This window comes from Stylophora pistillata, chromosome 8 (genome assembly GCF_964205215.1).
Source record: "Stylophora pistillata chromosome 8, jaStyPist1.2, whole genome shotgun sequence".
In the NCBI taxonomy this organism is placed as follows: Eukaryota; Metazoa; Cnidaria; class Anthozoa; order Scleractinia; family Pocilloporidae; genus Stylophora; species Stylophora pistillata.
Window position 1 is genome coordinate 2,241,870 of NC_142526.1, and position 25,206 is coordinate 2,267,075.

General features: G+C 38.7%; 3 protein-coding genes and 1 pseudogene across 10 annotated transcripts; 2 read left to right on the forward strand and 2 right to left on the reverse strand.

Moving 5' to 3' along the window:
- Window positions 1–387: 387 nt before the first annotated feature.
- Window positions 388–7,277, forward strand: LOC111325795 (sodium/hydrogen exchanger 9B2-like). Its single transcript, XM_022929685.2, has 8 exons — window positions 388–1,088; window positions 1,968–2,143; window positions 2,612–2,718; window positions 2,962–3,114; window positions 3,685–3,793; window positions 5,538–5,674; window positions 5,980–6,060; window positions 6,183–7,277. The coding sequence occupies exons 1-8, from the start codon at window positions 493–495 to the stop codon at window positions 6,366–6,368; spliced, it is 1,545 nt and encodes a 514-aa protein (XP_022785420.2). The 5' UTR covers window positions 388–492; the 3' UTR covers window positions 6,369–7,277.
- Window positions 6,359–18,258, reverse strand: LOC111325796 (von Willebrand factor A domain-containing protein 7). Its single transcript, XM_022929686.2, has 9 exons — window positions 17,288–18,258; window positions 15,054–15,211; window positions 14,650–14,754; window positions 13,450–14,082; window positions 12,790–13,014; window positions 9,471–10,051; window positions 8,960–9,137; window positions 8,085–8,716; window positions 6,359–7,820 (listed from the first exon to the last, which is right to left on the reverse strand). Exons 1-9 carry the CDS (start codon window positions 18,118–18,120, stop codon window positions 7,356–7,358), a joined length of 3,810 nt encoding a protein of 1,269 aa, XP_022785421.2. The 5' UTR covers window positions 18,121–18,258; the 3' UTR covers window positions 6,359–7,355.
- Window positions 18,259–20,106: 1,848 nt separating this feature from the next.
- On the forward strand, window positions 20,107–23,212 carry LOC148724420 (uncharacterized). 7 transcript variants are annotated; one of them, XM_088729269.1, is made up of 5 exons: window positions 21,560–21,613; window positions 21,879–21,964; window positions 22,185–22,333; window positions 22,571–22,762; window positions 23,051–23,212. In XM_088729269.1, exons 2-5 carry the CDS (start codon window positions 21,957–21,959, stop codon window positions 23,143–23,145), a joined length of 444 nt encoding a protein of 147 aa, XP_088585395.1. In that variant the 5' UTR covers window positions 21,560–21,613; window positions 21,879–21,956; the 3' UTR covers window positions 23,146–23,212. The 7 variants fall into 7 exon arrangements, 4 of the variants coding, with proteins under 4 accessions (XP_088585393.1, XP_088585392.1, XP_088585395.1 ...); XR_015990240.1 differs by lacking the exons at window positions 22,185–22,333; window positions 23,051–23,212 and adding an exon at window positions 20,107–20,871 and having other exon boundaries at window positions 21,185–21,613; window positions 22,571–22,699; XR_015990238.1 differs by lacking the exons at window positions 22,571–22,762; window positions 23,051–23,212 and adding an exon at window positions 20,107–20,871 and having other exon boundaries at window positions 21,185–21,613; window positions 22,185–22,490.
- Window positions 23,018–24,942, reverse strand: LOC148724421 (uncharacterized; annotated as a pseudogene). Its single transcript, XR_015990244.1, has 3 exons — window positions 24,405–24,942; window positions 24,071–24,314; window positions 23,018–23,669 (listed from the first exon to the last, which is right to left on the reverse strand). The product of XR_015990244.1 is annotated as an uncharacterized LOC148724421 (transcript).
- Window positions 24,943–25,206: the final 264 nt, after the last annotated feature.

Here is a 25,206-nt window from a genome sequence, read left to right on the forward strand (position 1 = left end):
TGGAATTTCACTACTGCCATGCGTCGCAACCAATTTAAAGAGCTTAGCTTATCAGAAAAAGTCAGACGAGTACAGTAGTCCTTTTAGGCGCCAATAGTCTTTTTTGTCAGACAGTGACACATATTTATCTTTTCGCTCCCAAGACCTCAATTCTTATGATGTTAGATCGGATAATTTGGTATTGGATCAAGGAACAATCCCCTTAGAGATATTTTTCTTTACTCTTATCACTTAATTTTCTTCTCGTAATTGTTTTAGTTTCGTAAGGAGAAAAGTTCTCTTGGTTACTCATAAGAGTTAAAGAGTAAACAGGGTTCTCTGTGAACATGTTATCCTGTGCATAATTAAAGCTCACCCACTAAAGGACTGGGACAGAATAGAGAACGCCTGGCGAAAAAGTGCCCGAAAGAAGCGCAGCGGTCAGAGCACATCCTGAGTAAAGTATTTTTTTACTCCAGTTCAGCGTCATTTCAATTTATTTGTGGAAAAATTATGGATGAAAAAATTGAGGATGCAAATGATGATTCACCTGCCCATCAATCTATGATCGATGATACAGCTTCAACATCTCGCGTGGAAAAATTCAAAAAGCACCTTGTATCAGTGGGACTCACCCTACCTCCAACCCGGTTCTTCGGTCGGGTTTTAACCCGAGGACTAATTGTTGTCTTGATTTGGGCGGTGTTATGGTCCATCATTGGTGCCGATGCTTTACCCGGGGGAAATATATTTGGGATATTTATAGTGATCGTGGCTGCAAGTTTGTGTGGATTCGTCGTTAGTAAAATCCCCTACCTCCATCTACCTCCTTTGCTGGGCATGCTTGCCGCAGGATTTCTTCTTAGAAACGTTCGCGGTATAGATATGGCTCGTCATATCGACAAAAGCTGGTCGTCGACCTTGCGAAGTATGGCTTTAGTTGTGATACTCGTTCGTTCAGGGCTCGGGTTAAACACAGCTGCCCTGAGAAGACTGAAGTTTACTCTAGCTAGATTAGCATTTCTTCCTTGCATACTAGAAGCTGTTACGGCTGCCGTACTGGTGCATCTTTTTTTGGATATGAAGTGGCTCTGGGCTTTTCAACTTGGGTTTGTATATGTTTTAAATACCTAAGCTAATTGAAAATTACAAATTTGAAGAACTTGAAAACTAATCAATGATCAATGGTCAGTATGAAACTTTCTAAATTGCCGACTCCCACCCACTCCCTGCCCGGCAACTTCCAACCTTAAAACTTACACTTTTCAGTTGAAAAAATTTCTCACATGTCCTTCCTGTACATTTCATCTTATAAAAAAAGGCTTTGTTTAATTGATTCATCATAAAAGTTACAATTTTCTTTGTTGTAATTGGATTAAAACCTCTTATTTTCCACTAATTCACTTGCCAAGTTGTTATTAAACAGTTTTTTTGATCGAACAGTTCCAATGTTATTGCACTGTTTGTTATTGCACAGTTTAATAAGCCAATCACATTCAAAGCTGTAATTTAAATCAACTAATCACAACCTTAGTTTCTTATAATGCAAATTTTCCATTTCTTTCACATCTTGGCTTTATTCTTCTTTTCTCAGAAATTATAATTTTTATGATTGATTGGTAATAAGAATTTGATCTGTAATCATACTCGTGATAAAAAAATGGGACACCTGCTGTGGTCATGTGACTTTGTTCAGTCACTTGTGTGATTACAAACTAAATTGGACTCCACTCATCCCAACAGCTGTATTACCATGACTTATCTTTCGTGCACACTCTAATTCAACAGTGCTGTAATTACCTTATTTCTTCCAGATCCAAAAAGAGGTACCTTTTAAAGAGACACTTTCATTACCATAGACCTTAGAAGCCCATTTGGATATTAACCTCCCACACATTCATATTTCCATGTGTAACAAGGTTGAGACTTGTTTTTATATACTTTCTTTTATATACTTTCTTTTATATTCTTTCTTTTATATTCTTTAGATTTGTTCAAGCTGCTGTTTCTCTTGCTGTTGTAATACCTTGTTTGTTAGAGCTACAGGAGCAGCATTATGGAGTCAAGAAAGGAATACCCACCCTTGTGATGGCTGCCGCCTCTTTTGATAATGTGCTCTGCATAAGTGCATTTGGAGTCTGCCTAGGAATCGCTTTTGATTCAGGTAATGAAAATTGTTAATTCAGGTAGGTTGGTTTTTTGGGTGTTTTTCTAGTTCTTAGATGATATTGTTTTTTTAAAGCATGACGTTTTCTGTATAACGAATTGCAAAAATGATCTCTTAGCTAGATTTAAATAATTATTCTATCTGTGATTTAAAACTCAGTCATGAAGACAAATTTGGCATCCCAATTATCTATCACAGGTGATAGCTGCATTAAATGGCCCACTGGTGTTGCCTTTTGCATACCAGCCTTAAAGCCACAAATATACTTTTGCTGGCAGTGCATATAAAAATTATGTTGAGTGGCTTAACTCTCAACAAAACCCACCCTCTCCCGCCACTCCCCTCCCCCACAATTTCAGGATAGATCTTGCAATGCAGGTGACAGGTGACTGATAATGTGAGATCAAGACTTATATGTTGAGTTTGGTTTTCATGATTTATTTTAATTTCTGTTTATGATTTAAGGTAACCTTATATTCAGTATATTCCGAGGACCAATAGAGTTGGCTCTGGGAATAACTCTTGGATGCCTTGCTGGTGTAATTTGCTGGTTCTTTCCTAATAAGAATGAGGTAAAAATCAATAAACTGACAGAGGGCTGTGGGAAAATTCAAGTGGGAAAATTCAAATGGTGATTGTAAATGCATGAAAGCCATTTACCATGTACTGTTTTCACTGTCTTTGAGGGTAAGTGGATAACAAAAAATACAAAAGACTGCATGCATTCTTTATAATAAATGATCAGCTGATCTTAAAACTGCAATTCCCTTTAATACAAACTAAAACCTCTTTTCTCTCTGCATTTGTCTCCTTAGACTAACTTGCCTAACAACAGAGTGGTGATTCTACTGTCACTATCGCTGTTGTCAGTATTTGGTAGTAATGTGGCAAAGTTTTCTGGTGCTGGGGCTCTTGGGGTACTAACCATGTCCACCATTGCCGCTTATGGCTGGACCCAGCAGGGCAAGGTATAGTACTGTAGTCTGTTTATCAAGTCTAATGTTCACTGCCTAGAGTTAGTGGGAAGGCAAATGGCAGAAAAGGACTTGTCTATGCAGTGTAGACTTTGTTACAATAAGTCTATCCTGTCATCTTGAGTGTATCTTGAGTAGATGACTTAAATATAGATCTTTATCTGAACTTGTAGCTACAGGCTGATTGGATGAGAACTGCCAAATTTGTAGGAAATCTCAATGTCAACCTCAACCCAAATCCTGCTGAAGGCTTCTTTTTATCATTGCTTAAATTGAAGCTAATTCATTTGAGGATCATGACTTTTCTAATTTTTTATTTGTTGATGAAATGAAATTCCTTTCATTTGAAATTTTGAAATGTGTCTAGGGTTAGCTAAAGTTCACTTTTATAAATATATTAATTGTATCTATTATAATTTCATTAGATTTTATCAGGGAAATGCACTCCCTTTTTTTTTTCCTCTATAGAAAGAGTAATGTTCTGAAGGAGACATACAATAATTTGCATTAATAATTGTGGATGGAATACTTGATTCTTATTTGATTATTTGGGTACATTGACAGGCCCCTGTAGCCAAAGTGATGTCTCTAGTGTGGCAAATGTTTGAACCACTTCTCTTTGGCCTTGTGGGAGCTGAAGTCAGTGTAGAGTACATGAATAGCAAGGTTGTTGGTAAGTGATATTATGGTGGAATAATCTACAGACAGTGTGATGGCAGAGTCAGGATGTTGGAACTATAACCTAGGGTGGTGTTGGTTCAGGTCCTTAACCCTCGGCTACACTCTGGATTTGTCCCCAGTCCCTTCAAAGTCAACTCCTTGTCTTTGCTCTATCAAAAGTCAATGCAACTGGTCCACCTTCTATATTCAAGGGCTAAGAAATAACTTAGATGTCTATTTTAATTTTATGAATATTTCTTCTCATTGGCTGTGTAAAGCCCCATGAGGGAGTAACAAATAAAGTTATTACCATTGATTAGTAGCATTATCAAATTATTAGGTATCACTCAGGGCTCGACATTAACGGCTGCCCGCTTGCCCGGGGCAACTAAAAATTTTATCGCGGCAACTAAGTTTCGTATCCTAGTTGCCCGATCGGGCAACTGAAAATTTTTGTGAAAGTTGAAGGTTATCATGAAAAACTAAAAAACTGTATTCCAGCAATTACTAATTAAAAGGAATGAGGTGCGGGATGTCCTTTAAAAGAGTACTTTCGTGTGCGTTTCTCAGCTCGCCCTTTTTTTCTTTCCCGTGTTAACCGAAGTGTGAAAAAGTTGTCTAGACAAGTCGTTTAGAGAAACTGTCACGTTTGTCAGATAGGTCAGTTTGTGTTAGCATCCTCAAAATGTTAGATTTTGTGCATTGTGTACTTTAAATTCTGGTTATTAGTTGATTGTATCGCATATCTGGTGTTATTCTTCGAGTCAAAATGCAGAACTGAAGTCCAACCAGTTTTGAGCTACCACAGACGATTTATTTCTTCAAGCGTGAAACATGCCAGTTTGTCTAGACACGTCTAGACAATTCGTTACAGCACATGATTGTACACGTGCATTTTAAAAAGAAACAAATTACTTAACGTGGAGATTGCAATCGCGAACGAAAAAAATTACTATCCTGCCAGTCAGCACTGCGTGTTGTGAACGTGGCTTCTCTTGTGTAAAACGAATTAAAAGTAACTTAAGGAGCACTCTCACTACTGAAACCCTTGATGTTTTGGTGCGCATTTCCCTCAATGGAAGATCTCTGGAGGAGTTTGACCCCATGCCAGCTGTAAAGCACTGGTGGGAGACACGGGAGAGAGCCAGAAGGCCTGGATTTAGGCCACACTAAGCACTTGGTTGATATCGTTAATAACTTACTCTGATGTATACACACTGAGCTTAAATGTGAACAAATTTCGTTTAGAACCTTATCCTCATTTATCCCCTAGTAACTTAGAATAAACATTAAAGAAAGTTAATAAAAAAGTTCCTGTTTTGCTGATAAAGCTTTATTTAATTTGTTTTTACCGAATGTTTTGTGCAACTAGAATTCTTCCTCGGGCAACTAGACTGTAAGGGTTTGTTGCCCTTCGGGCAACAAACTTAAAAAGTTGATGTCGACCCCTGATCACTTTGTGCTGATATTATTCTTAAGAGAGTGGGTGACATGGAAATAGACTTTACTTCATTACAGAGTCATTAACGTTTTCGCAATTACTGTTATTTTGTAATAATTGAACAGGAGGACAACACATCCTGAATGGACCAAGGGACCTTCCGCCCACCCTTGGCATTTTCATTCAAAAGCCTTACTTCACATGCATTGAATATCAAGATAGATTGCTGATACGTTCATTGCCGTATTAGTTACTTAATATTTAGGTGAAAAACTCAATCCTTCTTAATGAACTTTCCTTTTTTCTTTTCTGAAAGGTATGGGTATTGCAAGCTTGGTTGTTAGTCTAGTTATACGGCTCTTCACCACTTATCTTGGCTTACTCGGTAATGACCTCAATTTGAAGGAGAGGCTGTTCATCGCTATAGCGTGGTCGCCCAAAGCTACTGTTCAGGTATGTAAGAAATAAAGAGAATGTCAATAGATTTTAAATTTGGCAGAATATGGAAGTTCCCTTAAAAAGAAAGCAGGGAGCGAGCGAGCGAGTGACTAGGAGCAAGAAAAAAGGAAGGAAAGGAAGAAGGGTGGGGTGGAAGAAAGTTGGAGGCAGCGGTAGCAAGGGAAGGAGAGACAGGCAGAGAGATAAGGAGGAAGGGGTGGCGGAGAAAAAGGAGGAGGATGGGGGAAGGGGAAAGGTTGGAGGGAGGAACGGATCTATAGAATGTTCTAATTATTCGTTTAACTGTGTGCCAAATTTAGGCTGCCATTGGTTCTGTATCTCTGGACTTAGCACGGCAGAAGGGCTTCACAGGTCAAATTGAAGAGGAGTTTGGAATACAGGTGAGTTGCCTTCTCAGATTGCACGAATTCATTTTATTATGATTACGGATATGATGCAAGATGGAACCTAAGCTTAAAACTGAATCACTGTACTTCTATTGTTTCTGTGTTCGTTGTGATAGATTCTGACCATTGCTGTTCTGGTTATTCTTATAACCTCACCTATCGGCGCCATAGGGATTGTTTTGGCTGGACCTCGAATGTTAGAGTGCAGTCTCCCTCATGAAGTAGAGGTCGATGGTGTTCAGCTAAAATCTTCTGATCCCATGAAAAAGAGGGAGAGTAGATTTCTAGAAAGCACCGTGTAAGAGTATTTTATTTATTTTACGATAGAACCATACAAGTCATATATGTCTTTAACATACCAAAGCGAGAGAGGAAAATATTGTTAGTTTTGTTATTAATAAATATTTTTAGTGGCAATTTACTATACCAAGTAAAATAAAAAAAAAAAAAACTTAGAGAAATGGACATGCACATTTGCGCTGATTTTGGTACGCAATAAGAGATAAAGTTGACGGCTTCACGTCTTCTATGGGAGACGTTTTCAAAAAGCATTCATTAAATATTTCCTTAGAATGATGTGTTGCAGTTACAAAGCTTTGACCAGTAGCATATAACTTACTGATCTTTGAGAATTATCTGCCATAATTCTTCTTACACGACTTATTGACACTTGAATACAAACGAAATGTAAGAATTGAAATGAAATACTTGACATTGAAAGAGGTGTCAAAATTATTTAAATAAACCATCTTACTTAATGACCGGAAAAAAGTAAGATGATATAAAACTAGAGAAAATTTAGAACGAAACCAAAATCTAAAAGAACAAGAAACATTAACAAGACCCAAACCAAAACAAATGTCAAAACGAACAACGTATTAACAACTAAAGTTGTGCTTCTGTTAAATCGAAGAAATCCAAACATCAAATTTTGATCTATTTTCTTTTTCACTGTTTTGAAAACATTAGCAGAAATTAATGCATAAACAAAATAAATTAAACGACAATGCTTGTTGCAGATTGGATCTCACGTCAAAGTCATACAAATAAGAATAAATATGAGGTTAAAAGCTTTTATCGGAATGATGTGTCTTAGCGATACCCAGGGCGGGCTACAACACACGACATTATTACTTGGAAATTTGGTGCAGCTTTGGCCGGTTTTATATGTTCCAATAAAGGAAGGTGTCTTCCATACTTATTCACCATGATATGTTGAATTTTCGTAAATATCTTCAGCGGTTATGAGGTCGAACCGTGGATGGCATGATTTCTCCGCGGCATTAGAGTTAAGTGTATGTATTGGCGATTACATCGTCAGGTTCATGTCCCAAGTTGATGTTGGCATTATTAACAGTGGGGTTTTGGGGCCTTCCTCCACGACAATACCCGCGACTTACCCCAAATATTACCAAAAAAGTAATAAGTAGAATCGCTAACGTAGCCATGCCGAAAATTAAAAAAATATGCCATTTTTCCATTTCATCATCTTTATCCGGGCTTTTCTCTCCCGACTCTTTATCTTTTGACGAAGGGTTTCGATCGATTTTCACATTCAACGAGAAAACGACCAACTCTTTGACTTCCGCATTGTGTGACGAAGGCGTGGCCGTGACATTGACTTGTGTGACAATGCCAAGAGGGGTGTTAGACTGAGATGAAAGGATCAATAGAAATGAGGAAGTTTGTTGATGATCCAGAAATGTTCGAGATGGTTCAGTATTACCAGTTATGCGAGGTTGTGATGTCAGCACCTGAAAATATAAAGCCAGAGAGACTGATTAAACAAGAAGAATCGTGAAGGAACTCACTACTTCAAAACTCTGGACAAGACTGGGATGATACGTCCATCCATTAGAACTATTGCCAATTAACAGATGACAGATAAGCAGTGCCTCTATGGAATGTAAGGAAGTCTGCTCCAGGCATTGTATTTTATAATTTCTTGGAAGTTTCAAACTTAATTTTAATGTTAGCTTTGACTAATTGTTGTTTAATACCAATTATTATATACTTACATCGAAGGAGAAGGTTTCAGCTGCTGCCAAATTCATAACTGTAAAGTTAAACTTTAAACTCTCTCCAGTTTCCAGAGATAATTCATAAGTGGGAACATTTGCCCGTAACTGGATGTATTTAAGCGCTGCCGTTGATGTTGCAGGTGTACTTGTTATGCCTTGTCTCTGTGGCGTGACAAGAACCTTGAGATCGAACAGTTTCACCTCTTTATCATTCACACTATCTGACTGTGCAACAGCCTTCACGCTGATTGTCTGCACTTCGCTGATGTTACCACGTGAAGCAATAACCACATGACCAGAAGTACTGGCGTTGGTTTTCAGAGCGAGGCTGAAGGGGATGACGTAACTTATGAGCGAGGGAGTCTTTGAGACGTGAAACACAAAGAACCCTTTAGAACCAAGGTTGACGAGTGTAAAAGGGACCTTAGTGGTCTGTCCTGGGTGCAGAGTCACAGCGGAGGTGTTTGGACTGGCTCTAAATGATACGATATCAGGAACGAGGCTTACAGAGCATATTCCCATGTTTCCAACGAGATCCACTCCGACGAAGATGACCTTTGGATGACAGCAGTTGGATGTGAATGAGGCAGAAATGGGCGTGTTCGCAGCTCCTTGGTTGAAAGCAGCCACTGAACGGAATTAAAGTCATAAAGGAAAAGTTAGTTAAGGGGATTTTTGCTAGTTTATTGCTATTGGTTTTGACGGATTGGGTTTGAATTCTGGGTAGAATCCTTCTGAAGAGTCGCAAAATTTTTAGTTCCCTACAAAATTACCTTATAACCACCTTTTCCTAAGAATAACTTTCTTTTTAGACTATTCGAAACTACAGAAACAGTAGTGGAATGAAAAGGTAACGAAATGAATCAAATTACCATTGAGAGTTCCATTACGATTTTCTCGTGACGTGATGGACAAAAGTCCTTCCCCGGAGTCATTGAACGTGACCTGTGCAACCCACGTGCTGGACACGCACTCAGGTCTACCGTATACGCCTGCGCATGATCCACTCTGGCTCGTTATGTTACATGATGGTGAGGAGAGATCTGGGGCCTGTCGATGTCAAATGACGGTTGCACATGAATGAAAGTACATGTAAGGTCACGTTAACATCTGTCGTCATTTCGCTTACATTAAGAATGATCAATGGAGGAAAATGACTCACTCAACGAGGAATTTAGTGAATTAGTGTTAATGATAATGATAACAACAATTATAATAATGATGATGATGACTTAGCACTAAGTGATAATGATAGGGATAATGATGGATTTCAAAGGGAAGAAATCTGTAAAACGTGTACCTCCCAAAGAGTTTTCTGATTATGTTCTTCTTGTAAAATGCCTTAGCCCTATTACTTTGCAACCATTTCTTTCTATAACTCACCTTTGAAGCAACAGTAACAAATAAAACCATGAAATTCACGAGTTGAGTGAACCTCGAGTCCTGAAATGCAAATACAGTAACAGTGCTGGTGACGCCATATTTTGCGTCACTCGGAGCTGCTAGGGATACTCGAAGGACAAGCGAGTTATTCCTTCCTGAGCTTCCCTGGGATGGGTTGATCTTGCTTAAAAAGTTTAGATCATCTGTAGCGTTAAAATATAATTGCTGTTGGTCTCCAGTGTTTGTGACGCTTATCTTCAACTCTAAAGATTCCCCTGGAAATATGGCGTTTGAACCGTTGCTACTGTCAACGTTTTGGGACAGTTTGACGTCACCAAGAGTAAATAAAGTAGGTTTCATGCGCTGAAATCGGGCTCCAGTTGTGTCAAAACCTGTGACTTTAAGTCTAAACCTGTCTGCCGATGGAATGAATTTGACGTAATAGAAATCCTGGTAGAATCCTTCTCCCTGTGTTATGTTGAAGGTTTCCAAACCTGTTCCGTTAATACCAACGAGTGTTAAATTGGTCACTTCGTCAATTTCTTGACCAACGAAGTCCAAGGTAAGAAGCAAAGTTTGGCCTGTAATGGAGTAAATAAAAGGACTTGATGTTAATCCCTAGCAAAAATAGTTTCAAACTTTCTGTTTGGTGGAGAAAGCTTGATTTTCAGACAGCGAATTATCATTTAAATTGAGATTTTTAACAAATATCTCGCAAAAACTAACCAAGTCTTGAGAAAAGGCCTCAGTGAAGACGATTTGAAAGAGAGAATCTTAATTTGAGAGATATACATACATAGCTATATATATATACATTAGTTGAAGAATCAATGAGGACGCATCGATTCTCTGTTACTCTGAGTTTCCCGCCGAAGCGCTCGTCAGACAGTAGCTCTCCTCGTCAGACAGAAGCTCTGGGTATACATTAGTTGATTCTTCAACTAATGTATACCCAGCTCTGCTAACACAGCATTGAGCGCTTTATGCCAAGGTAGACTCTACCCTCACATTTCTATATAAAATCTGTATACGAGGGAAACCCTGACCCTGTAGACCCCAAATAATCATACTTAAATAGAATAAATGTTTGAAAAGAAAATTTTCCCTGAGCGGGATTTGAACCCACGTCCCCCAGTTACTAGTCAGGTGTGACTACACTATCAGGTCAACCATGCTGGAAACACGGCAATCGAAGATGTGATTTACGTGATCGGATTTACGTGATCGCAAAGTTGACTTCGGTCGTGTATCTTTAATAGATCCTACTTCAGAAGTTGTTTTGTTTGTGAGCATAGCAGATTTGTGATTTCGAAATCTAACTTTAAAGTCGGTAGTAGTAGATCCCACGTATTGCAGGAGACATTTCTTGCAAGAAGCCAAGTAAATCACATTTTTAGAATCACAGGAAAGTCTAGAATGAATGGTGTATTTTTTGCCCGTCTGAAAGCTGAGAAATGATTTAGATTCAACAAAGAAATTCTTACAGAGGTCGCATTGGTGGGTGAGTCGGTCGGTCGGTCTGAAATCGAACTAGTTCAGAAACATTTAATTGCTACTCCGAATTTCATGCTTCTAATGAAGCAATCATCAGGTGAAAAGTGTTTATGTAAATATCTGCTAGTTCTAAAGGGCGAGCGGATCGATTTTTACAGCAGAAGTGAATTCCAGATGTTTTCAGCGATTTCCGGCCGCCATTACTGTGTCCCAGACTGGGACACAGTAAAGGCGTGATGGAATAGAAAACACGCAGGCCAAGGCAATCAGCTGATCTTATGGCTCGAAAAGCTTCCTGTAATAGGCATTATGTAGCTTGTACGCATTTTTGTTCGTCCAATCATACATGTTTCAAAAAGAAAAAAAAAAACTAATCTCTCGAGCTCGAAATGGGGAGCGCCTATTTTAAGTTATTAAATATATTGACGCGGACAGCAGGTTTATGCCTGTGTATGAAACAACGTAAAAGAAGAGATTCTGATAAACACGAACATAAAATTAAAGACGTGTAAACTTATTGTGCGTAAAGAATGATAAAGGTCCGTAAAGAACAGTGCGTAAATAATCGTAAAGGATGTTAAAGACGCGTAAAGTGTCTCCAGCGAAATTGCTCAAAATACATAAAGTTTTACCTAAGACAGACGAAACACGATTATGTCGATTTTTGGGGGGTTACTAATTAGAAAGCAGTGAGTTGTATCCATCTTTGACCCATATTCTTTACGAATATGTAACATTGTTTACGTATTCTTTACGCGTTCCTTGCATTTACGCGTCTTTACGGAATGCGTTACTTTTCCGTAAAGAAAACGTCATATATTTACGGATCTTTACGCAAATGCTAAAGATACGTAAATTCATCATTTTATGCTGTGAAAACAAGCTATGTCGTATTCAAATGTCAACAAAAAATGTAATCTTTGCCTCTGGGAGAAATATTTTATAATTTGTAAACCAGAAATGTCGTCACTTAATCGTAGGAACGAAATCACATCGACATGTAGACATTCTAAGAAATTCTTGTTAAAGAACACCTTTACCTAATTTAGATTTACTCGACCGTTAAGCATTTTCGCCGCGCGAACACATCTTGATATGTCAATTTTCAAATTTGTAACTTTACATGTAACCGTTATTGTTGCCAGTTGACTGATGACTGCTTCATTAGAAGCATGAAACTCCGAGTAGCAATTAAATGTTTTTTAACTAGTCCGACTCCAGAAACTCATCTTTATTCACCGCTCTTTATTCACCGCGTTGGATATGAGATGATTGATAACCAACGAGGCGCGTAGCGCCGAGTTGGCTATATCATCTCATATCCAACAAGCGCGAGTGGAATAATTGTATTATTAAAAACGTTAAATTAAATTATTAAATTTTATTAAATTTTTAGCTTGCTTTTAATTTTAAGCTGACACGTACGCTTACCATATTTGTAGATTATAGTATATTGGCTGATATACCATAATGGCTAAGCTAATGAAAAGTCTTGAATTGCATTATCCAATAATCTACAAATATGGTAAGCGTACGTGTCAGCTTGAAATTAAAAGGGAGCTAAAAATTTAATAAAATTTAATGACTTAATTCAAAGTTTTTAATAAAACAATTATTCCACTCGCGCTTGTTGGATATGAGATGATTATAGCCAAAGAGGCGCGTAGCGCCGAGTTGGCTATCTATCATCTCATATCCAACGCGCGCTCGTGGAATAATTGTTAAATATATATATATATATCTATATAACTGAAACATATATACACACAAAAAAATGTGGGTTATTGACGTGCAAGCATTTGATTGGTTTCTGTGACTATCTTACCTCTTAGAGGATTTCCAAGCACTCGCCTTGTGTTCCCTAGTTCCTCGTCCTCCACGTCCAAAAGCTGGTAGGTAAAGTCTATAGGACTGGAACCAGTGACTTGCAATGAATAGGGACCCTGACAGGAGACAGTAAGCTTGAGTGAGCCGCTTGTCAAGCTGGTGAACTCTTTTATGAGAAGTTTAGTAGAATTACTGATGATCTGTTCCTGCATTCTTGAATTTCCTTCAAGAAAAACAAAAAGTTGACTGAATATTAAATAGCCTAGTTGATGACGTTCATGGACTAAGTAAGTTTTAAAAAAAGCATTATACTTAAACTTGAAATTAATCTCTTTTCACTCTAATCTATTTCCTAAATACTGGAATACATAAGGATTTTTTTAAAGTGGCTTTTTCGTACACGCTCGACTAAGCCGCCGCACTACCATCACCATCATCTTCATCATCTTCATCATCATCATCATTACTATACAGGTATTGATAAAAATAAAGATGAGGGTAATGATAGCAATGAATAAGAATGAAAGAGATAATGATAGTGATGATAGTAGTAATGCCATCATCATGTTATTACCATTACCATTATCATCATGTTATTACCATTGCCATTATCATCATGTTATTACCATTGCCATTATCATCATGTTATTACCATTACCTTCAACACCAGTTACTTGTAAGTCTGGCGATCCAGCAGCTGTTAGAATGAGAACTAAACTTTCTAGTGTGCTGTCGATGTCTACAATATAAACAACTTCGCTGAAGTACTGCGCCGAAGATTCCTTGACGTTAAGCAATCCAACGTCTTGCAGATCTGCGGATGAGTTTGATGAACTAGTAGGATCGATCACCTTCACGACATCAGCTACCTGAGCTTTGCTAGTTTCCAAGACCTGTCCTCCCGTCTCCGTAGCGAGAGCCTGGTACAGTGCTTGACCTTGAGCATTTCTCCTTACTCGGCGAATTTTTTTGGGAACGATCGCTGAATTCTGAATGCCACTCTGCGACAGATCACGTCTGCGCCTGCGTCGACCACACTGGCCAGTGAGAATGAAGGAGATCTTAACTTTTTTGTTCTTCGCAAGGGACATAACCTCATTCTCGCGTTCAAAGTCTTTCGCGTCAGCATCGGAAAAGTAATAGATTTCACTTTCTGGTAGGCAGTGGAGAAGAGCCTGATAAAGACCCGTCATCCCCAATTCTGGACAATCTCCTCCTCCATTTGCTCTTAAATTTCTCACCGCGTTAATCACTTGTTGGGCGTTGTTTGTCACGGTGACAGGACCAACCTCTATGAAAAATAAATAAATAAATAGACGCCATGAACGTATGAAGTAGGATGTTTCCCTGTAGTAAATCGTGGACCATCTTACAGTCGTAAGGTCTTGTCTTATCAGGATGTTCTACGCCCGTGCAAAAAAATCAACATACCTTCATTAGTGAGCTGCTGTTATGAAGCAACTCATTATTTACTACTCATAAACTTATCAAGTCCCTCGGCATGGTTGGTTTCCTGGAAAACCTTTTCTTACTGGCATATTACAAGCATTCCCAGGTAGGAGTTTGAGCCTTGTCCTCGTATTTGTTGTTGCTGGTTTTTTTTTATTTTTATTTCTTAACTTGGGCAGGAAACGAACTGAACTAGTGACTTGCCTCTCTCCAGCTAGGGGTCTATATGGGTAACGGTGAACTCTCAGGGAAACCTGAGGAAATATATGAGGATTGGGATGGCTATCTTGAGATTGATTGGAATATTATCCTGGGGCCAAGAGATGTAGCAATACTCCTAAGGGTCTCAGGGTGCGGAAACCGGAATGATCTCCGAAATTAAAGTGTGTGCAGATTTTGCGTCACTTACCTGGATCATTGAAAGGTACAAGTACGTACGTGAAGGATGCTCCTTTCATTTCCAAGGTGTCGCGAACAAATTTAATGGAGATGTTCTTGACCTCCTCGATTTCATCTATTGTAAAAATACACAAGAAAATCTAACTATTACGCGACAGTCTCCCCGCTTTGTACCTATAACTGACTTTTGAAAAGATAATGCATTGAAGCGGACAATTTGCGAAAGTAAGATTTAATAGCCAGGTCCTTTACATTACAAAGCTGCATTACATACACTGTTTTAGCAAATATTTTTACCTGGGCTCATCGTGTCACTGCAAAATAGGGTCTACAAATGCATAACACACTCCTTGCTCCCCTGTTCCCCTCCTCCTTTTTTTTTACTTCAGTAAAATGTATCCCTAATGGACTTACCCCTCATGCTTCCTGATACATCAATTACCAAAGCCATACTCTTGTCTGACTTCAGATTAAGAAATCTGGCGAAGTTGTCGTCTCCAACTGTCGAACGGACTTCCTTTAGAAAAAGATAAGTTGCTTCGACGGCAAGATCAGCTGCGACTTTATGCAGGCTATATTTAGGAGAAATAAAGATCGAAAAGGTGGGGAAATCGTTACATGTTTTCACAGGAGCGTGACAAAGAACAAATCAGACCTTCGAATTTCACTTTGAGATGATGCTTAACAAATGCGCTACAGAAAATTCAATGAATAGCTAGGCCATGGCTAGGTTCATGTGAAAAGCGTTCTGAAAACTGTTTGCTTTGGACATTGATCATCCCAGCAGTATGCAGGTCGCTTTTCAATAATGAACCTAACAATGGCCTCTTTAAATTTCTAGCTCAGCTGTAACGCATTGATCCATGAAATCCGAGGGTCTGGTGTTGTATTCCTCTGAGCGAACCCTGTACTTCTTTAGCATTTCTTTGTCTTAACCCTGATTTTAAAATATGCCTTTTTTTCCCAGGCATTTTTCATTTTCTAATTAATCACTCGGTCGCTAAAATTCCTCATTATCCAGGGCTAATTAATGCACGAATCATTTCTCACATAGCTAAATGGGCATATCGTTTTCTTGCAGCTGATCAGATTTCGTCTCTTATACTTCTCCTTAGCTATTCTATTTTGCTCCAGTGAAGTTTGGGCTGAGAGACCAAAACCAGAGGAGAAATAGATGTAGTGCGTACTGATTTAGACCGGAAACAGCTGTATGACAAGTATTATATTTAATATTGCGAGTTTTCAGACACAGCTAATTGTCAACGACATAATATCTGACTTTTTCAATCCAGTCTTATTCAATTAGAACAGTTTTCGAACTCAAAATCAGTGATAGACGAGACGGGGTCAAACCAAACGACTCCGATTTCCAATCAAAATAATTATTCAATAATGTAAATTATACCTGATCGATGACTTTACTTTTAAGCTATAGCATTTTTATGATAATTATAGCAATGCACTGGTTTTGGTCCACTTCACTATGTGATTGTTTTATGCCACCCTGAGAACCAATGACTACATATATGAGCAAACTATATTTTTTGCTTGAACGATTTCTAGTATATAAAATCGAATTTTTCTCTTCCTGTTCATGAACTCGATGTTAAACGATCTACTGAAACTGAGATGAAAGACCTCTGAGAGCACGGACAAGTCTCTCTTCCCCTCCTCCGTTAGGCTGCGAGGGAAGTTATTTGCTAGTTGATAGTCCACTCGATTCCAGACATATAGGATCTTTTCGCGGCTTCTTTTCGATTGCATTGTTCGTAAGGGATCCTTAAAGATATCAGCAAAAATAGAATTACAGCATTTACCAATTTGAAATTTTTATTACATACATATAGGGTTTGCTTTATTAAGTAATTGCTCATCGTCAGTCATTCTTGTCATGTGGCTTCAATGAATTGTGGCTAAACCTGAACCCTTCTTCTATTTTAAACGACATGGCGAAACTGAGTTGAAATACCTCAGGTACTACTTAAATATCGCCCTTCTTCTACATCTCCTAGCTAAGAAGGATGTTATTTTCGATTCGATTTCCCACTCGAAGTCAGACGCGTAATACCAAACTGCGGTCTTCCACTAATTCTTTGTTTACATAATCTTAATAGCACATCACGGAAAATAAAGCAAAGGTCTCTTCTAATTTGACCCCTTTTCAGCATTTATACTTTCAAATAACTTCCGATAACAAAGGCTGGTGGTTTTTCCATTGTATTACGTCAACTACCTGTTTTGCTGAAACAGGACTTTTCCGGTCCTAATTATAATATTGATCTGGCTTTCAGTTTCCTTTTTCCCAGCTGTCGAGACAGTTTCGTTTACTAACTGCTGTGCTAAAAAAGAAAGTCGCTGACAAAGCATCGAAGGGTTTAGTGAATTTGATAGCGCACTTTCTTTTCGATCAAATTGTATAAAGATGCGTTATCCTTCGTCTATAGGGACCTCTTTTGCAAAAGAAAAAGAATCCCGCGAGTTTATTCTTAAGATCTTCACTCAAGCCGAAAGCGTTAGTTAAATCATACGATTGTACTACAAGGACAATTACAAGCATGTAGTTGCTTCATGTAATCACTACAAGGGCAATTACAAGCATGTAATTGCTAGTAAATGCCATTTTTTTTTTTAAATAAAAGGTCTCTTACCTTGCATGAGGCGATTCTTTTATCGACGTAGAATCTTTGTTAATTCCGCCTGTTGCAGGCTGAAAACGACTGTCATCTGTCTTTCCGCCGTGGCTACACTTCCCTCCGTTTACCGGTTTCCTCACGTCTTGTCCTGACCGATATCCGCTTGTAAGTTTTCCAGTGATCAGATTTGTCCCACATTTATCATTTCTGTCTAGGTCTGAGAGACAGCCCGTACATGTCACTTCATTCGGCCCTGCAACAAACTCTTCCGAAATCTCGCTTCCGGGCTGACCCAAAGCATCAAATGGAACCGAATTGCCGAGCTCTATCCAGTTAGAACGGCTGTAGAAATCCTGTAATGTGTGCAGTGCATAACCTGCCAAGTTCCTACTATGTGTGAACTTATCACCCTTCAGAAGGGATGTTATGAGCTCTTGACGCAATCGGATGAGACGCTTTGCGCCTTGTTGGAACTGCTCGCCATCAAAATGTTCTTCTGCCTTTCTGTTTAATGAATCCACTTCCACATTAGCGCTCTGAATGGCGTTCATGGCGTTGATGAACTTGATTTGTGAAGAAATGGTGTTCATGGCGTCTTTCCCTGCAGTTGGTTCCTCTCCCAATTCAGATAGGACGCCATTAAGAAAATCAGTCAAGGATTCATCTTTCAAATACTGGGGGTTGTCGAAGAAAAAGTATATAACTGTCTTTAGCAACCCATTTCTTGTGATCAAAGTGTGATCCTTTGTTTCTGATTTTTCTTCTGCCACGTTAATCCTTGGAAGAAATGCATGGACAGTGAAATATGGGGAATGCGCTAGAAGAAAATACGCTACAAAAAACTGCATGCCTCCTGCCGTCGTGATGACTTGATTCAATGGCTACAAATGTGATAATGTCTAATAGATAGTGTTTTCGCTTTCATCTCTCTAATTGGGGGTGTATATATAACCAATCAGAAACTCCTGCTAATAATACGACAAAAATTGTCGGGTATTAAATGACATAGGATTAATCAAATGCTAACGACTTTAACAGGAAATGACATCTAAACTTAAAACCGCTGAAAAAGACGTGACGCTCTAAAATTATCCCAATGACATGTAGACAGTAACGTCACCCATTTTTTACCTACATGCTGCGCAATCATTTTACAGAAACTTTTAGCAATGTCCACACTTCTATTCTATAAGGGAAAATCAAAAGTAAAAACTACATATAAATTGATTTATTGATTTAGTCTATTTAATTGTGTTGTTCAGGATTACAGTACCTGCAGTCCAAGGTTCATGAGTCAACAAATTCTCCGAATATTCCACTGTTACATTACGGACTAACACAGATTTCAAGCGGTGTACGCACTCCGATTGCAATGCATTGTGATAGCGTTTTTTTCAATATGGCGGTAAAAGTGGCAGAAATCGGCAGATTTTGACTGAAAATTTCGTAAAGGTTAGTCCGTTTTGTTTTCCTTTCACTATAGGTAAATATAATTTGATATATTCTGAATCTGTAGAAGTATTGTTTGTACGTATTTCTTGCGTATACTATCGTTCTCAAGGACAAACGCAAGCATTGTTTTTTAGCCTGTAATTTTAGACCGGTTTTCGAGAAGGTTAAATTCGTTGTACGTCGTAGTTTGAAGCCTTTCAAAGATTTGCATGGCCACTTTGATCCTTCTTTAACAGCTCTGACCAAAGGCGCTCAAACGCGCTCCAACGGTACAAATGTTTTATACATTTTAAGTGATAATGTTTGAGACCCTTTTGGGGAGCGAAAAGGCCCATTGTTGCGTTTAGTGCGTTGCGTTACATAGCGTTACTATTGCAAGAACATTTATTATATGTACTCAGTCGTGATGTAAATCTACTTTCCTAAGTGAAGGAAAATTAACTAATCGCGAGTGTTGTGTGGCAAATCTTCTATCTTCGTCATTGAATGAAGGACAGCTTAATTAGAGCAATGAAAAGAGTCACTTGATCCTGTACCTTGTCCTTCCCTGGGGTGGGATGGGTGGGATTTATTGGGTGGACTACTCGCATGGTTCGCTTATGTGTTACGTTCTAGTCCTACCCCACTGCGGTAGTGCAGTAAAATGGTTAGGAAAAAGAAAAAAAAAAGAAAAGACCAGCTACCTCTACCTTGCGTGAGGCGACAAGCCGGAAAGCCGGAAAGCAAAAGGCAGTTGACCGTTGAAAGGTGTTGATAGGCATGTGCGTCTCCTATTATTCGCTAGCTTTTTTACACTGTAAATCTTCTACCCGCAAAGTTTAGCTCTTATTAGGATATCTCTGTATGACTTTCCTTTGCGATGTGATAATAAGGGTCAGTTTTGAGGTGTCATTTCCCCATCTGTATGTTCTTGAGGTTTAGCAAAGCCGGGTGACATTGTGTTACAAAAGGCAATATTTTTTTTCTGTGCGCGTGCTATTTTCTTTGTTTTAAAGTATACTTCTCTCCTGCAGAAATAACTCCAGAGTTACGTTTCTCAAAACCCTTATCTAGGTTTCCTCTATTCTCGAAGGGTATTTTTAAATTCTGTACGTTTTTACTAAACGTGGAGCGAGACAAATTCGTTCTTAGGAGGCATAGGGCTTCTCCTTTTACAAATCCCGTATTTTACGCATGATGGAAAAAGTTCGTGCATTACAAGGTCCCTTTCTCTTTAACATGCGCTTGCATGTCAAGGTTAATTCCCTGTTGAATCGCATCGTTGAATAAAATCTTGCATTCTGATAGGTTAACGAAGCGAGGTATTTAGAGTGGAATTGCGAGTTGAAAACGAGGCTAAGTGATATTGTTTCGCATCTACGTAACATAACAATTTTAAAGTGTATATGACATGAAATTTTTTTTTTTGTTTTCTGCTAGTTCGATATATATAACAAACGGTTCGAGAGTTAAAAATCGTTGAAAATAATTATAAATACATAGTTTTCGTTTAAACTACGCGCTAAGTTGGCTTGAAATTTGTCCCCTCGAACGCTCGGCCAAAAGGTCACGTGAACTTTACCTGTGACGTCAGGTTGTTTGACTCAGTAGACCACTTTCATAAATGGCTGCCGCATTACAATTCGTTTGTTTACATATAAATTTGACAGGGTGGCCTCGTTCTCCAGTACAAAATTCACAAGAATACATTATCTCAAGCGAGGCCACTCGGGAAAATTTAAGTTTAAACAAAAGAATATTAATCCGGCAGCCATTTATGAAAGTGGTCTATGGCGGAAAAGAATAGGCCAGTACGGAAAGGTGGACGTTATTGTGTGGCTGGGGCGCCCAACAATAGAAGCTGTACGAATACCAGCTACACACCTGGTATTTCGATGCACCAGTTTCCTGTAAATCCAACAGTGAGAGCCCAATGGGTGAAATTCGTGCAGCGGCACCGAGTTGATTTCGGCGAACCTGTTGCCAAACATGCCTCGTTGTGTTCGGCTCACTTTGAGCAAAGTTGTTACGAGGGCAGCTTGGCATTTTCGCTGGACGGTATGACGCAGATAAAACGGAACAAAGTTCTTATCAAGGGCTCTGTTCCAACAAGACATGCAGTTCTACCAGAAGGTCCTGAAGTTCTGACAGATCGCAAAAGGCGACAGGTAAGCGTTTTCTCGTGATCTCCGATCATAAACATTAACATGTGTAAGTTTTTCTGATGTAAATAACCTATTCTTTTGGAAGCATTTATGTGTAAAATGTCCGTGTCTAATTGCGGTTTTGCCGTGCTGAAAGCAAACTGAACTGCTAAAACCTATACCTTAGTGAATCATCAACATGTTCACTGGAGTTTTGAGTATTGATTTATACAAGCTTTGTGATCGTTTCGAATCCTACACATAATCTTAGCAAAAGCAAGGGTGTCTTGTGCTCGATATATTTTATCAACCAGGATATTTTATGTTTTTGCTGCAGCTAAGGCGTGATGCCTTTGCAGACTTTCATGAGTCAGAGGCGAAGAAAAAGAAGGTTGATGAGGCCAGGGAAGAATCAATGAGTAACCTTGTAGATGATCATGATGATGATACAAATGAAGAGAATCCGTTCAACATCGCAACAGATGTGTGCATGAGCCCAACTGATGAAAGTTCTGGCAGCACCAATACCTCAACTGCTACTGTTTCTGTTATCACTCCTTTCACTTCTCCAGTTGCCTTGACCTCCACCAACAATACCTGTGCTACGCCAGTCAATACAACACCATCCCCCAACGTAACACCATTGCAAGGCAGCTCTTGTGTAGATTGTGTATATAAATCCAAATTAAAAAGTCAGAAGAAGCAAACTATACGTCTAAGGAGAATAGTAAAGGAACAGAAAAAGGAGATAAGAGAGCTCAAAAGTGTGAGTGCTAAACAAAACCTATTTAGGCTTTCTTGTAGCTTTGTATAATGGCGAAAGAATAGTATCCATATTGAACTTGATTCAAGTGTTCCTAGTGCTACTCACTCTCACTAGTACTGGATAATTTATTCCATCTTGTTTGTTTGTTATTATAGAAAGTAATTGGTTAGGTTCTTTTTGTAGCTATGTATATGTTGTATTACAGTGACTCCCACCTAAATATGTTGCAAACAATATTTTATCCTTTTCCTTTTACACTCTGCAGATGTAGTATTCCTGGAAGTTTTATGGCCAAAGTAGTGTTTTGTATTGCACTTTTAGCTCAAAACTGTCATTTTTGAAAATGAATGGGTATGTGACTGCTAAATGTTACACATGATCTATTGACCAGACATCATGCAACATGTCTACAATGTATGCAACTACACAAAACAGTATTTGTTATCATTTATCACATTCCCATCCCCTTAATTCCTTTCCTTGGTTCTTTCCCTTGTGTTCCAACCATTATCATACACAATCTCATTTTCAGATTTTCATGTGTTCGCTCATCTAAAGTAAAATTTTCTAGGCACATACTGGCAAGCTTGCATTTTAATGAAAACCTCAGAAGAGAAACCCAAACATCAAGCGATGGAAAAGAATACATTCGGGTGACTTATCCAAAATTTAAACTGGGAGAAGAGGTTGTTAGAGAGGTAGCATCTCCACCTAGCTATGGTAATTATTGACCATTATGATTTTAAAAGTACAGTGGCTACACTGAACTAAGTGTAGGAAATGTTATGCTCTTTTGTTAAGAGTCAGATCACTCTTTTTACCATGATAAGTACTATTGACCAGCATCTTGTGTAAAGGACTGTGCTTCACCTTGTTTCCTTATATCTGATAAAACACTGTTGCATGTTTTTCAAATGACGTCGACATTTTATATGAATTGGGCTGTGATCTTTTCAGGGTATGTTGACACACTGAAGAATCTTCTCTTCACCTTGCTAAAGGCAGAAATGAAGAAAGTAGATGAGAAGTATGCAGCAAGGGTACCAGAACCCCTCAACCAGCAGTTCCCAGACAGAGTAAATAAAGAGGATGCTGTAAAGTTTTACCAGGCAAGAAAGGCAACGAAGAAAACGTCACTATTTCCACCAGGTTAGTTTGCTTTGACTCTTCAAAGCTCATGAAGGGCAATGTTCAAATATGACATAATGTTCTACGTACCAACTGTCATGCAACCTTGTCCTCAGGGTCTATCTTCTTCCCACCCACTAGAACTGGGGAAAAGATAGACCTTGGGAACAAGTTTGCCATCATGGTAATGCACAATGTGATTGTCTCCACGGAGGATATCTTCTACATGTTTTTTCCATAGTAAAAGGATGCTAAACAAACAAACTAAAAATGCACTAACATAATTAAATAAATTTATTTATTTTACAGAAGCAGAGCAGGCGAAACTACAGATGTCTATCAGTGACAATACCTCAAGCAGCAGTCAACCCACTTCAAGAGGACCTTACAATTGCTCAATATGACAAAAACCATTGCGAAGTCACAAAAGCCGTTGCAAAAAATAAAGTGACCAAACTTTTGTCACAGGAAGGTTTTCTGCGTGGTACAATTTTCCTTCTTACTTCAATTTTCCATGCCTGCATTGCACTGTACTCATCGACTTACAATATTTGCACTGTACCTACAACAAGTTGAAATTTTAAATTTAGTCAAACTAGTGTGCATGTAGAACCTAAGCTGTTTCTGGTTCACAGTCCATACATTACCAAACAATAGAACAAGAAACAACCTCCCATATGAAAATCAATTTGAAAATTGTTGTTTACCGAGACAATCAGTGTAGAACAATCATGTCATAGGTTTGATTACGTGTACTATGCTAGTCTCTGTCATGAGCAGCAGCAAAACCTCTGGTATTAATTTTTGTGACTGGTATTTAGTTCTGATATTATGGTAAACACAGGCTGGTAGTGGTCTTCTGTTATCCCAGCCCATGTAGCCACAAAGCCACCTTGTGGTCCATCGGTATGCAACAGCTCTAATGAACCTAGAGTAAAAGCACAATGAAAATTATATAGGAAGGTGTGTAAGAATGCTCTACATTACTACAGGACCCTGCCTTTCACCTCCCCATGACACACACATTCAAATAAAAAATATTTATGTTTAGGAATTGATAATGAACTGCAGGGCATTTCTCAAGCTTACATTTTCCTAAAAGCTACTTTGCAAGCAATCTTATTAGTTCCTGTTTTATCTTAGGTCAGTGCATCAGATAAAAGTCCAAGTAAATGCAAAATCTAACTTAACTTGGTCAACTTTTATAGCTTGAGGTGCCTTAATTTACCCTGATTTATCTGAAGCTTAATGTTTTATGCCCAGCAAAGTGATTATGCTAGTTTACACATTGTATGTTTTTATTTATGTTTTTACTAAAAATGTACTGACTCGTTTTCTGACTCCACCTCGGCGACGGTAAGTCCCACCATCCTGGTTTCTCAACAAGGGAGCCACTTGGAGAAGAACTGCGCGGTTCCTAATCGCATCGTAGTCCTCGTGTTGTGTGATGCATTTTATCCGTTCAATGGAACCATCAAAAACCATCTTTGCAGATGAATTTGTTACCTCTCTGCAACATCGAAACTCCAGGGAACCAACTAACGTCCCGGTATTACATTGCTTGCAGCGACACCTGAAGAAGACAGCAAAAATGAATTGTTGTCTAACAAAGATTTGCTATAAGTATATATACAAGGAATTTTAAAGGACCAGTTTTACTAACCAGGAGTCTACGTCTACAGTTCTCTCGTATCTAGCCTCCAGAGTTGACGGGGTAAGTCCATCAACATCGGTTTGTTCGCTCGAAACGCCAGTTTCTTCGTCGTTCTCGTCCGCGAGCGGCTCATCTTGATATGGAGCTATCACACCAGTGATAACTCCCCATTCCTCTTCAGAACTGTCGCTTATTCCACAATCCATACTTTCTATAGAGTCAGACGACTCAATACTCTCGGAATCGCTGGACATTTCGAAGCGTGAAACGATAGAATTGAGCTAGTAATCACAGCGTGTTACAAGGAAAACACTGAAAGTTGTTGACCTTGCCAATCATAGGATCAAACAACCTGACGTCACGAGTCCCAATTCTCGGCCCAGTCTCCGGGAACAATTTTACACATAAATTTAGCGTGTTTCGGGCGCTAAAAATCGACCAAAAAAATTGTTTCATTCATTTTAAACTCTCAAACCGTTTATTATACACATGGAACTAGCTATCAACGAAAAAAAAAATTTCGTGTCATATACACTTTAAGTAATGCTGTTTGTTTTCTCATTTTTATTCAATTATGCGATTTAAGGAAAATCCGTTACTTTACTCGTGAATTCCACATTAAATTGCACTTGAAAACCGATATCGCCGTCATCGCTTCGCGATTCGTGTGATATCGGTTTTCACGTGAAATTTAATGCGGAAGTCTCTCGTCAAGTAATAAATTTTCCAATAAACTAACTCGCGTCGAGGAATATAATTTGTGACTTTGAAATTATTCATTCCGCCATCGGTTGTGAGTGTAACTGTTGCC

Excerpts from the sequence above, each read along its gene's own strand:
- LOC111325796 (XM_022929686.2), bottom strand. The coding sequence starts at position 18,120 with ATGCAGTTTTTTGTAGCGTATTTTCTTCTAGCGCATTCCCCATATTTC. Across the intron at positions 10,052-12,789 it reads GCTTGGAAATCCTCTAAGAG|GCCAAACTTTGCTTCTTACC; the intron begins GTAAGATAGTCA and ends ACTCCATTACAG. Across the intron at positions 7,821-8,084 it reads CTGAAACCTTCTCCTTCGAT|GTGCTGACATCACAACCTCG; the intron begins GTAAGTATATAA and ends TTATATTTTCAG.
- LOC148724420 (XM_088729266.1), top strand. The coding sequence starts at position 20,494 with ATGGCGGAAAAGAATAGGCCAGTACGGAAAGGTGGACGTTATTGTGTG. Across the intron at positions 20,872-21,184 it reads CAGATCGCAAAAGGCGACAG|CTAAGGCGTGATGCCTTTGC; the intron begins GTAAGCGTTTTC and ends TTTTTGCTGCAG. Across the intron at positions 21,614-22,184 it reads AGATAAGAGAGCTCAAAAGT|GCACATACTGGCAAGCTTGC; the intron begins GTGAGTGCTAAA and ends AAAATTTTCTAG.
- LOC111325795 (XM_022929685.2), top strand. The coding sequence starts at position 493 with ATGGATGAAAAAATTGAGGATGCAAATGATGATTCACCTGCCCATCAA. Across the intron at positions 2,144-2,611 it reads AGGAATCGCTTTTGATTCAG|GTAACCTTATATTCAGTATA; the intron begins GTAATGAAAATT and ends TTATGATTTAAG. Across the intron at positions 3,794-5,537 it reads CATGAATAGCAAGGTTGTTG|GTATGGGTATTGCAAGCTTG; the intron begins GTAAGTGATATT and ends CTTTTCTGAAAG.